This window comes from Antechinus flavipes, chromosome 6 (genome assembly GCF_016432865.1).
Source record: "Antechinus flavipes isolate AdamAnt ecotype Samford, QLD, Australia chromosome 6, AdamAnt_v2, whole genome shotgun sequence".
Lineage (NCBI taxonomy): Eukaryota > Metazoa > Chordata > Mammalia > Dasyuromorphia > Dasyuridae > Antechinus > Antechinus flavipes.
In genome coordinates, this window is record NC_067403.1 from 120386900 (window position 1) to 120400209 (window position 13310).

The following is a 13310-nucleotide window of genomic DNA, read 5'->3' on the forward strand; positions in this document are numbered from 1 at the left end:
ATCTTTCTAATATATTACCTTGAACAGTGTTTGGCATAGATGCTTTAAAAATGTTTTTTGAATGAATGCATGAATGATTCCATTAACGATGCTGTATTTGCTATTAACAAATATCTAATTTGAACTTTTGTATTTTACTTGCATAGTAGATGTAACAAGTGAAGTGCTCTGTGTGTGTGTGTGTGTGTGTGTGTGTGTGTGAGAGAGAGAGAGAGAGAGACAAAAAGAGAGAGAAAAAGAGAGAGAGAGAGACAGAGAGAGAGAGAGAGAGAGAGAGAGAGAGAGAGAGAGAGAGAGAGAGAGAGAGAGAAAGAAACAGAAAGAGAGAGAGAAAGAGAGAGACACAAAGAGAGAGAGAATGAATAAACTGTGGCAAGGTTTATAAATGAAAGATCTTATTTTGCATGTCACCTGCACTTAAGGCTTTTCTTCATCCTTTTGGTATGCATTATTTCTGAAAGGAGGAATAGATCAGATGAATTAGGGTTTTGTCCTCTTGTGTGTTTTTAAAATTCCAATCTAGATTGGAAATCTATCTATTAATAACTTAGTATATGCAAAATGGGGTGGTATAATAGTGCTGAGTTTGATGTCAAAAAGTCCTATCTTTGTGAGTTCAAATCTAGCCTCAGATACTTCCTAGCTCTGTGACTTTAGACAAGTCACTTAACCCTGTTTGTCTTGGTTTCCTCACCTATAAAGTTAGCTGGGGAAGGAAATAGCAAACCAGTCCAGAATCTTTCCCATGAAAATCTCACAAAGAGTAGGACATAATGGAAAAATGACTAAACAACAGTAACAGCAATGTACAAGGTACTTTGCTCAGCACCAATGAATCAAAAATAGAAAAGATAAATGCAATTTTTGGCCTAGTAGAATGGGACTAGATGACAATTCAATTAGATAAATTCAGAAGAGGTTGAATTGTTGCCCTCAAAGAATTGTCTATTAGAGAGCCCCAGAGATCTGTCTTTGACTCAGGACTTAAATGTTTTGGTTTTGTTTTGATCAAAAACTTGGGGTAGCTAGGTGGCAAAGGGCACTAGCCCTAAAGTCAGGAGGATCTGAGTTCAAATTTAACACTTACTCGCTAAGTGACCCTGGCTAAGTCACTTAACCCCAATTGCCTCAGCAAAAAAACAAAACAAAATGAACTTAGGCGAAGGCATTTATGCTACTCTTATCAGTTTTTCAGGTGATATAAAGATGGGATGTAGAATTAATAAATTGGTTGGTAAATAAAGGATCATAAAAAAGTCTTGAGGATGAATTAGATTCAATAAAGTGAAATTGAACAGGGATAAATGTGAAGTCCTATACTTGGAATCAAAGAACATCTATCAAGTACTATGCTAAGTGTTTTACAAATCTTATCTCATTTGATCCCAACAATAAGATATGGTAGCCAAGACATCAAATGTAATGTTTGCTTGCAGCAGTGAAAGCATGGTATCCATAGTGAGACAGATGACCACCATAGTCAGGACATATTTGAAACATGTTTTTACTTCTTTGACTAATCTTTTTTATTTTTAATTTAAAAATTTTAGGTTATCCATGTATATTCATTTTTTAAAAACATATTTCCAAGTGAGTCATGCTGGGAGAGAAAAATCAGAACAAAAGGGAAAAACCACAAGAAAAAAATACAGAAAAAAAGGTGAAAATAATATGCTTCAATCTGTATTCAGTCTCCATTGTTCTCTTTCTGAATATTAATGGCATTTTTCATCCAAAATTCACTGGAATCACGTTGGATCACTGAATTGCTGAAAAGAGCTAAGCCTATCATAGTTTATCATCATACAATCTTGTGTACAATATTTTCCTGGTTTGCTTGCTTCACTCAGCCTCAGTTCATGTAAATTTCCAGGCTTTTCTAAAATCAGTCCATTCATTATTTTTTTATAGAACAATAGTATTCCATTATTTTTATATATCAACATTTATTCAGCCATTCCTCAACTGATGGATATCCACTCATTTTCTAATTTTTTGCCACCACAAAAAAGAATCACTACAAGCATTTTTGTGGACATGTGGGTCCTTTTCCCTCTTCTTATGATTTCTTTGGGACCCAATAGTGGCACTGTTGGATCAAAGGGTTTGCCTAGTTTTATAACCTTTTGGGCTTTTGTTTCCAAATTGTTCTCCAGAATGGTTAGATCAGTTCACAACTCCATCAATAATGCATTACTGTCTTGGACTAATCTTTTAAGGGTACTGATAAACTCAGAAGGATCTAAAAGAAGATGACAAAGGGATGAAAGAACTGAAGCTCATGAATGAGCTTAAAAATGTTCAGCCTGTAGAGAAGACTTAAGTGAGATAATAGCTATAAATATAACTAGCTGGGGCTCACCTACCGCAGACTCTCACAGATTCAGATTCAAATCATAGGTCCTTTTAATAGTAATTTTTAAAAATTAAATTTCAACATAAGATTAAAAATAAATTTAGAACATTTGTTTAATGTTACATTTCCTAATATATTCTTACCATTGTTCCTCTCAGAGAACTGTACTGACAATCAATTAATCAATCAACAAGTATTTATTAAGCACTTATTATATGATAATCCCTGTGCTGAGTGTTAGGAATGTAAATATAAGGAATAAAAAAATTCCTACTCCCAAAAGCTTGCATATCTTTTTTTTTTTTTTCCCTGAGGCTATCAGGGTTAAGTGACTTGCCCAGGGTAGCACAGCTAGGAAGTGTTAAGTGTCTGAGACCAGAAGAGCTTGCATATCTAAAACAAATCTACATGTAGAATAAAGAGAGAATAAATACAAAATAGTTAAATAGAAAGTAGTTGTTTGGAAACTAGATGAGGAAAGGCTTCATATAGAAGGCAGTACTTAAGCTGGGTTCTAATGGAAGAAAGAAATTCTACAAATCAGAGGTAAGGTCCATTCCAGGTATGGGTGATCACTGGTACAAAGGCAGATGAGAGAGAGTATGTGTATATTGAATTAATACATACACACACACACACACACACACACACACACATATATATATATACACACACACAACATACAAGCATATACATACAACACAATATAGATATGTATACACGTGCATGCACAACTCATGTGTATACATGCATATGTATGTCTATATTTGTACATACCCACATATGTGTGTTTACACACATATAAATATTTTATATATATATATTTCATATTAGGAAAAAAGAGAAGTTGTGAAGATAGAAATAGCAAGAGCAAAAGATTTGATACATGTTATAAGGGAAGGTGAGAATTACAGAATGGTATACAGGTTATAAACTTAGGAGACTCTATAAATAATGGTGCCTTTGGAGGCAAAAAAAAAAAAATTCAGCAAAACTCTCCAAAGATATCATATCCAATGTTCCATATCCTCATCCCTCACTACTACAAAGAAGGAGGGGAGGGAGAAGTGCCTGATGGGAGGACACACACCATTAATCCCAGCTACCAGGAGGCTGGGGATGATTGAATCTTGTATATTACTCCCCTTCAGGCATTCTACATTTCCAGCCAAACTGGTCTGGATACTATTCCCCAATTCAATATTGTGTCTACTTTTTTCCATGCTGTTATGCAGGCTATCTTCCCTGCCCGGAATGCACTCTCTCCTTGCTACCATCTCTTAGAATGTCCTGCTTCAGTCTATTCCAGAAAAGACTTTCATCAAGCTTCCATCGTCTTAGGAGCTAGAAATTTTTATGGCTTTTTTCAATCAAAGGAGAAGGCAAGAACATTATTCTCCTTAGTCTTGGGGTGGGAAGTTCCTTTTTATCTTCCATCTTGAATAACAAGAGAACTCTTTGAAAGCCTTCTCCCTCCTTCTAAGAATTTGCTGGTTATATAAGGGAAAACTTTTCAAACACTAGAACTTCTTCTTCTTCTTCTTTTTTTTAAATAACTTTTTATTGATAGAGCCCATGCCTGGGTAATTTTTTTTTTTTTTACAGCATTATCCCTTGCATTCACTTCTGTTTCGATTTTTCCCTCCCTCCCTTTACCCCCTCCCCCAGATGGCAAGCAGTCCTATATAAGTTAAATATGTCACAGTATATTCTAGATACAATATATGTGTGCAGAACCGAACAGTTTTCTTGTTGCACAGGAAGAATTAGATTCAGAAGGTAAAAAATAACTTGGGAAAAAAGACAAAAATGCAAGCAGTTTACATTCATTTCCCAAAAACACTAGAACTTTTAAACAACTCTGAGTTGCCACTTCATACCCATCAGGTTGGCAAAGATAACTAAAAAGACAATGACAAATGCTGGAGGGTCTGTGAGAAACCACATCAATGCACTGTTTCTGAGGGTGTGAGTAGTCCAACCATTTGGAAAACAATTTGGAATGATGCCCCAAAAGTTATTCAACTCTGACTCAGTGATACCACTACTAGGTTCCTATTTCAAAGAGATCAAAGAAAGAGGGATAGGACCCCTATGTAATAAATATATTTCTCAAGATGGTAAATAGCTAGAAACTATATCATGAAATAGAGTATGGCCAAAAACATTATGATATATGAATGTTAGAGAATAAAAAAAATTGTTCTGAAAGAACAATTGTGCTGAAAGAAATAATGAAAATCATAGTTACAGAAAAACCTGGTAAGACTTAAGTGAACTGAAGCAGAGTGAAGTTAGCAAAATTATGATAACAATCTATATTTTGTAAAAATAAATAGCTTTGAAAAATTTTGGAACTCTGTTCAAAACAATGCCCAAACATGATTCCAAGGATTCATGACAAAACACATTGCCCACCTCTTGACAGAGAGGTGATGGACTCGGAACAGATTAAAAAATATATTGTTTTCAATGTAGCTGATGGAATATTGTTTGACTGTACATGTTGATAATAGGGTTTTTCTTTGTTTTTGAATGGGAGAAGGGCATATGGAGAGAGAGAAGGTAGATTTTTCTTGATTGAAAAAAATTAATGATGCTATCATAAAAAATAAAGATGAGAGTTTTCCAAAAGTAGAATGAATGAACTGCTTTGAAAGTCAGAATATTTCCTGTCACTAGAGATCTTCAAGTAAAAGATTGAATAATTATCTATAAAAGAGAGTATAGAGAAGATTCCTATACAAGTATCAGCTTGACAAGAGGACTTTTGAAATCTCTTCCAGTTTTGACATTCTGTATTCATATAAGCAACTTATAACTTAGGAATGGGAAGAGGGATGCAACATGAGCATAAATACAGTGGTACCTTGGTATTTCATCATTCATTCATTCCAAAAGGCACCATGAGTGCCAAAAATGATGAGCACCGAATTAATTTTTCCCATAAGGAATACATCTCTAGTCCAGACCTTAACCATTCCTCCCTACCCAATTCCTCAAAGGGGCAAGGGGTATTTCAAGTTGTAGAGGAACAAGTCAACCTAGCCTAGCCCAACCTGACTCTTACCTTCTTGATCCAACTCACTTTCTGAGAAGAACCAAGACCTTTATACTCTCCCCCACCCTATCCAAGCTTCTTTGGGGTAGGGTGGGGTGGGGCACTTGGATATGGAGGGATATGCTCTCATGCCTTCTACTGCCCAGGGCTCTAGTCGCCCTGGCAACCAGGAGTCCTGGGGATCCTCTGCCTCCTCCCTGCCTGGTCTCCTGCTGTTTCTCTTGCTTCTAATCATGCAGGCCAGTCCATTCCTCTTTCAGTACTGCTATTTTGGGAGCTGGGAGACGATAACTGCAACTAAATTGTCCTGCAGGAACTGCCTCAAAATCTGCTGTCAAAGTGTATAACCTCAGCATCATGGGCTCCTCCCTGACAGTCATATGCATGACTGCCACCTTCATGGGGAAAGAATTGCCAATGGCTGAGGTAAATAGCAGCACAATCTGGGGGAGGGGGAGAGGGAGGGACTGGACAGTACACCTGGTCAATCTCACTCCCTTCTTCTCAATCAAAACAGCTACCTAGTGCAAAGAGTGCCCAGAAAGTGCCAAGTGCTGAAGTATTTTTTTTCCTTATTAAAATGCGTCCAATACTGAATTTAATAAGTTTTGAAGCAAATGAGTACCAACGTACTTATTTGGGCACATATAGTATAGCCTGTGATAGAGTCAAAGTAGAAATTCAGATAAAAGGCTATAAGAATTTAGGGGGAGGAAAGGTGTCACTTCTTGGAGTAAGTGGTATTGGACTTAGGCCTAGAAGAAAGAAAACAAATTTTTTATTTAAAAAAATTATATTTGTTATTCATTCTAAATTTAACAAGCACAAAATAAAACAAGACCTCCCATATATGTAACAGAATAGATAGAGGAGGTTGTATATGAATCTGTAAATCTATGTTATATACAGCTTTCTTTTATTTCCAAGTATACAATAAATTCAACTTGTAGCTTTTAAAGCTATCCTATTTGTCCATGCTTCTTTGTGACTTTCTTTTTTGTTCTTTGCATTTAAAAAAGAAGCCTCAATGATCTTCCTTCCTCCTTCCTTCTATTCCTTCTTTCCTTCTTTTTCCCTCCCTCCTTTTACTTTTTCCCTCCCTTCTTTTTCTTTCCTCCCTCCCTCTCCCCTTCCTTTGTAAGACTCTCCAGACCTTCCTGAAATTATATTGCTGCTCATTTCTTATAGAACAATAATATTCCTTAACATTCATATACTAAAACTTATTCAGCCATTCTCCAACTGATAAGCATTCACTCAGAAGAAATTTATATTCTTAAGGAGGAAGATAATGGACAAAGAGGAATGCAAAAATGGAATGTGGGTGGGAGATTAAGGGATAAAGGGAGATGAAGATAGATGGTAGGGACTGTGATATTGAAGTGCAAAATTTAGGAAAAGGACTGGGAAGGAAATAAAGTCAGGCTGATGGGCCTGATGAAGGATGGGCTGCTTTGCAAAATGCGGGAACAGGAAGTATTCATCAAAGGAAGAAGTAGGATAGGTCTTGTGGAGAAAGATTTCAGAAGGGATAGACTAGAGGGATGGTAGGCTGTTCCAGGGAGAGGAGGCCCTAGGCACAAAGAGAAACTACAGTTTGAGCTAGAGAGGTTATGATTTTGAAATTTAAAAAGTCAAGAACAGACCTAGAAGGGAAAAGATGACCAATAAAGTATTGTACTTGTATTTGAGTCACCAGTGAGACAACTAAATGGAGATGTCCACCAGGAAGCTGGAGTTACAGAATGAACATTTAGACATAAATGATGAAAATAGAATTAGATTCGCTATAGATGATTTTCAAGTTTAATTTATAAGTTGTTAAAAAAATATTTAATGACCTTTCTCTTTTTACTGTTGTTTTACTCACTAAGTAAAAAAAAAAAAGTTTCAAGTTTTTATTCTTTCAGACAGAAGAAATCTACATAACTTCACTGGACATGCCTATTTTTTTATTTAACCAATCCCATGCTCTTTCAGGCATGAAGCTTCTACTGATAATCATTGATGAGCAATGTGTTTTAGGAACTTTGACAGAATCCTGGATGTTTGTAATTCTGTAATTTTGGGAGAGCTGGGCATGACACATTCACTGTCTTTTCAGTGAGATATATACCGCAGGGCAGAGCTTGGAAAGAGATCCTTTAATTTAATGACTAACTAATTGATCTTGTCCTTAAAAATCTAAAGAGGAAGAGAATTTGTAGGGTCATTTACAATGTAGTCCTGTAATTAAAATCAGTTATTGCTGGAGCACAAGAATGAGCAACAAGATGCAACATGTGTAGAACAACTATATACTTAAGTGAATTAACGAAGAACTTGTGTATATTTTAAGATTTATCTCCATTGCGGCTCTTAGAAACGAAGAGGTAAGAGCAGGCAACTCAGTAACTGTGGGCTTTATTGCTTAGGTTTTTGGGTTTGTTTGTTTTTTCTTTTGAGAACTGACTTCCTTAACTTGCACAAGCTGGAAAGGCAGAAGTTATTCATGGCCAGTTCCACTATAGATTAGCATGGGAGCTTTGACCTATCCTGTTTCCAACTTAAGCTGGTTCTTTTCTCCTTACAAAACCTGATGGGTCCCCACTCCTCAGAGCTCATCATGTTAGTACTAGACTCAGTATGGGCACTGGATCAGTTCAACTTTAGCCCTACTTCAGCTCAGGACTCCAGAAATTCAGTGATTCACCAGACTCAGAAGTCTCTCCAGTGGTTAGTATTGAGGTATGTACCACCATAGTTAACCAGCTCAGTAATTTTTAACTATTAAAAGTTGGGGCAGGTATATCACCAGGCAATTACAACTTCACGAAACTCAAATACCATTTGTGGAAACGGGGTTTCTTGTTATTGTGGATGCCTATTTGTTTCCACAAGGTTTCTAAATCTTCTGTGAATCTTTTTTCCCCAATAAGGTCTATATTTGATCATTTGTTTTAGTATGACTGATGGAGCAATGTTGTTACTATGAACAAAGTTTTGCTGGTTTTGCTCATTTCACTTTTTTTTTTTTACTTCAAAAATATTCTACTGATATCCTCTCTTTAAAAAAAATGACTATCACTTTCCACTGACTACCTATTTACTTGCATCCATATAAAGCTCTGCTTTGGGTCAAATAAGTACAACTGTATATATATATATATATATAATATATATATATGTGTGTGTGTGTGTGTGTGTGTGTGTGTGTGTGTGTGTGTATGTAATAGCTCTTTATTTTTCAAAATTATATGCAAAGTTTTCAACATTCACCCTTGCAAAACCTTGTGTTCCTGATTTCTCTCCCTCTCTTTCCACCTTCCTCCTACCCATGACAAGTAATCCAATATATGCAAAAAATGTGCAATTCTTCTATACATATTTCCACATTTATCATGCTGTACAAGAAAAATCAGATCAAAAAGGAAAAAAAATGCTGCTTATTTCACTGTGCATTAGTTTCTTGTGACAGGTATTTCTGAACAATATCTATGAAGAAGGAAGACGTGTATCAAATAGCTAGCATTTTTTAAAAGTACCTGCTATGTTGATTCTGTTTATAAATGGTACCTGTTTTAATATGGACCCTGAACAGGGAAGAAGGAGATCAAAGCAGTAGATAAACTTATGACTCTCCTCTATAATGTCCTAGAAACCTCTCCACACTACCCTGAGAGCTCATTCCACTCCTAGACTTCACATACTTGAAGTATCCTGCCGCCTTTGCAGCCCTTCTCTTTGATTGGCTAACTCCTCCCAGAATCTCCTCTCAATGGGGTACTCTTAACTGTGCTTCCAGGCTTTCTCTCCAATACTCCTTCATTCCTTCCCCCCCTTTCCAATTTCCTTTTTCTGATACAAAAACAACCAAGACAGTCCCTACCCTCTAGGAATTTACATTCTTAAGAGAGGAAGAAAAGGCAATAAATAGGAGCTAGAAAGCTGTGGAGGCAGGAGAGAAAGATCTCTTGTGTTGGTGAATACTAAAGGAAATCTGAAATAGTGATCATTTATTCATTTAAAATGTCCCATCTATCAGGAATTAATGTTGAGCTTTTACATTTCTTGGGGAGAAAAGTAATGACCTTTTAACTCCAGTTTCCTATGTGATCTTTTTTTTTTTTTAATGTACTTTCTGATTTCAGGAATCTAAAAGCCATTTACATTATAGAACTCAGGATCCCCCACTCCCCTCTTTATGTTAAATGGAAGAAAGGCCCTGGAATCAGGAAGTGGGCTTTTTAGTACTTTTAAGAGCAGGTTCTGATTACCTTGTGATCATTCAGACTAGCAATATGCTGTGAGACCAGTACTGGTCAGGGTGGGGAGTGGACAGAAAATCTTGCTTGGTTCAAGTCTGACTTAGATGTTTTCTAGTTCTATGTAAAGGGGTGGGTAGGTGGCACAGCAGATAGACCACTGGATCTGAAATCCAAATCCAGCCTCAGACCCCTACTACCTTTTGAATTTGGACAACTCACTTCACTCTATTTGCCTCAGGTTTCCTCATCTGTAAAATGGGCTGAAGAAAGAAATGGCAAACCATTTCAATATTTTTGCCAAGAAAACCCTAAAGAGGGTCACAAAGTGTTGGAAATAAGATTAGGAGGGAACCCAGAGGCCATCTACTTCAACTTCCTCATTTTACAGATTAGGAAAGTGGAGCCCATAGAGGTGGTGACTTGCCCAGGATCATGTAAGTAGGCAGGGGCAGGATTAGAACTCAGGTTGAAACAACAAATTGTAAATCCAATACTTAGCAGTTGCTGGAATATAGTCATTTAAGGCCTTATTACCTCCAACCTGGACTGTCTCCCCCCTCCCCCCAATCTGATTCTCCCCTCCCATCTCATTCTCTATTCACAGCAGCTTTGAAATTGATATTCCTAAAACCCAGATCGTGCTATTCTCTCTCAAGCTGCTTCCCTTGCTTTATATTGTCTCTAGGATAATATACAAACTCCTGTTTTCATTTAAAGTCTTTATAATCTGGCTCCAATTTGTGTCTCCCCAATTTTTGTTAAATCACTCCCACCCATCCCCCACCCTTCCAATCAGAATGCCACACAAACCATTCTGTTGTTTTCTCATTTAAAATCATCTATTTCTCTCTTCTGGGTCTTTTGGGTCTTGGCATAGTCTGTCCTTATGTCGGTACTGCCTTCCCTTTTTACTACGAACTCTTGGAATCCTCGGGGGCCATCTCTTTTTCTGATCCCGACAGCAGTCAGGGCTCTTTCCCAAATTACTTTGAACAAATTTTGTATTTTCTTATTTGTCCACATGCTATATTTTCTCTCCCCACAATTTAAACTTCTCTAAGGCCAGGTCTGTTTTGTCTTTGCTATACCCAAGGGTGTAGTACAATGCCGGGCACATAATAATTGCTTACTTGTTGAATTGAATTGAATTATCCAATCACTTATCCGGGCATGTAGGTTCTAGGTGTTTGCGGTTGGAGATAAAAAAGATCGTACCCAATTCGATTGCGAGATCGGATTGATAATAACTTTTGGGAATCTTGGCCAAGGTATTAAAATCCCAATGTCCACTGTTTTCTTGGGGAGGATAAGTCTGAAGTTTAAAAGGAGTAGCGGGGTAGAGAGGATTCTGGCGAGGCAAAAAGCTTGGAGCGATCTCTCAGGGATAGTTTAATTGGGGAATAAATGCTTTCTAAGGCCGCTGGCGCTTTTCATCCTGTCTTCCCCAGGGCCTCCTCAACCGCTGGGACTACCCCCTAGCTTTGGATTCCGACGGTTAATTCCAGGAGAGGTTTCCCCAGCCTTTCTGCAAACTGCCCGCCTCCCCGCTTTCCTCTCCGCCCCCTGCGCGCGGAGTCAGCCAGGCGCCGAGGGCAAGGCAAGGGCTCGCGAGTCAAGTTTGTGGGCCGATGCACTGCGGGACCGACGGTGGAAGATGATCGAGAGCCAGAAGGCCACCTGCACTTGGAGGTAACTTTCGACCGACTGACTTCCCTTGAGCCCGGAGAGGTTTTTTTCCTTATTCTGGAATGGGATCAGAGTGGCCGGGAAAGGGATTTCCATCTGCGTCCCAGGTCTCTCCGGAGACTTGCCTTTGGAACAGGAGGAAAGGGGGCCGCAGGTACTGCTGGTGTTCTGGGATAGCCTCACTTAGGGTCGTCTCGCCGGGAACGGGAGAAAAAGGGAGCTTCTGGGGAGGGGTGGGGGACAGGGAGTGGAGGGGGCAGCCAGGGTGTCACTCCTCATTTTGTTTTGCAGCCAAGAGCCGATATCCTGTGGCTGCAGGAGCGGGAGGCGACAGTGAGAAGGGACCCGGCAGCGGCAGTCACCCCAGCCCAGGCCAGCGATGCCTCAGAAAATGGATAAGTTTCTGCAGATCGCTCCTCATTCCCTAGCCATAGTCCTGAGCCAAGCTGGGGGGCCGGCGACGGTGAAACCTGCAGCCGTAATGGAGCAGGGGGCCTCGGCCCCAGCTTTAGGACAACCGCAGCTGCAGCAGCTGCAGCAGCCGCCCCAGGGCAGGCAGCTAGCCCGTCACCACATCGGCTACGAGATCTTCGCAGACTTCAAAGCCGAGAACATGCAGCATTTCTGGAACAAGAAAGTGACGGCTGCCGTGGCCGAAACCTTCTTCCTGGGCTGGATCGACGAACAGGTCCTGCTGATCCAGGGGAAAGAGGAGCACTTGGAGGCGCTCCGGGAAGGTTGGATGCGCCGAGCACTCAAACCCCCCACAGGATTCCTCATCCGTTGCCTGGGTGAGTCTGGGGAAAACCCTGGCCGGGCACCCCGAGGTGCTCTGAGCTGTGACAAGTGTTGGATTGAAGTCTGCCGGGCCCAGGGAGAGGAGAGCCTAGCGCTCACTGGGGTTCTCGTCTTCTGAGGTCAATCTGAGTGGTGGGACTTGGGTGAAGCCCATAATTCAATCCGACAATTATGAAGCACTTACTGTGTGCCGAGCATCTTGGGGCCAGTCGTGGTAGTGATCCCTCAGGGAAGAGTGGAATATAAAGTTTAGCCAAGAGTTGGCCCAAAAAGTCCGAATACTGAGTTGGGAACTGGGAGAATACAAATTTACCAATGACACGGTCTCTGAAGTTTACTTAGAAGGATGAGCAAGGGCCCAGTGAGTGTGTGTCCAGCCTGAAGTAGATGTGTGGGGTGGGGTGGGTATGTGGTGTGTTCACCGTATATCGCCCGAGTGAGGAGTTAGAAAGTATAGTCAAGACTATATATGGTCCTGGAGTTTATTTAGAAAGCAAAGTGTGTACTCAGCCCCGAGATAGGGGTGTGATGTGGTGTGTCTGCGTATAACAAGTGTTTATACATTTTAGGCAAGATTGTGGCCCTGTTGTTCACTTTGATGTGTTTCCCCAGCCGTGGGGTAGAGATGTGTGTGTGTGTGTGTGTGTGTGTGTGTGTGTATTCAGAGAATTACAGAGTTTAATCACGACGATGGTCTTGGAGTTTACAATCTAGTCCAGAAAAATGATACACAAATATAACAACACACATGATTCCATTGAGATCCCATCTTCTTTGAAGTCTGAGATGGGGAGGCATCTAAGATCCCGTATATTGTGTTTGCAAATGTAAAAAGAGATGTGAAGGATAGCAGGTTCCAGTGGCTCCGCGCTGAATCTTTGCCCTTTTCACCCCTACAGGGGTGGAAACTCCTGCTTTCTTTTTCCCTCCTTCCTCACTCCTTCCTTCCGCTCTTACGGTGAACCGCTCTTTCCCCCTCTCTCCTTCCCGGAGTTTGAAGGGTACTTTAGTTCTCTGAGGGAGGGCCTCCGGGCTGGCTTGGCGTGGGAGCTGCAGGTCGGCGGGAGCAGGTTCATCCCCTCACCTCCGCTCCCCCCAAATTCCGCCGCAGGGCGGTGCCTGCTCTGTCGTGGTTCGGAACCGCCCACCTGGCCACTTGGGC

The 13310-nt window shown here is 40.1% G+C and overlaps 1 protein-coding gene across 1 annotated transcript; it reads left to right on the forward strand.

The window, feature by feature from the left end:
* Positions 1–11270: 11270 nt before the first annotated feature.
* On the forward strand, positions 11271–12266 carry LOC127541436 (stork-head box protein ham-1-like). The gene is made up of 2 exons (XM_051966701.1): positions 11271–11353; positions 11642–12266. Exon 2 carries the CDS (start codon positions 11730–11732, stop codon positions 12264–12266), a length of 537 nt encoding a protein of 178 aa, XP_051822661.1. The 5' UTR covers positions 11271–11353; positions 11642–11729.
* The last annotated feature ends 1044 nt before the right edge of the window (positions 12267–13310 follow it).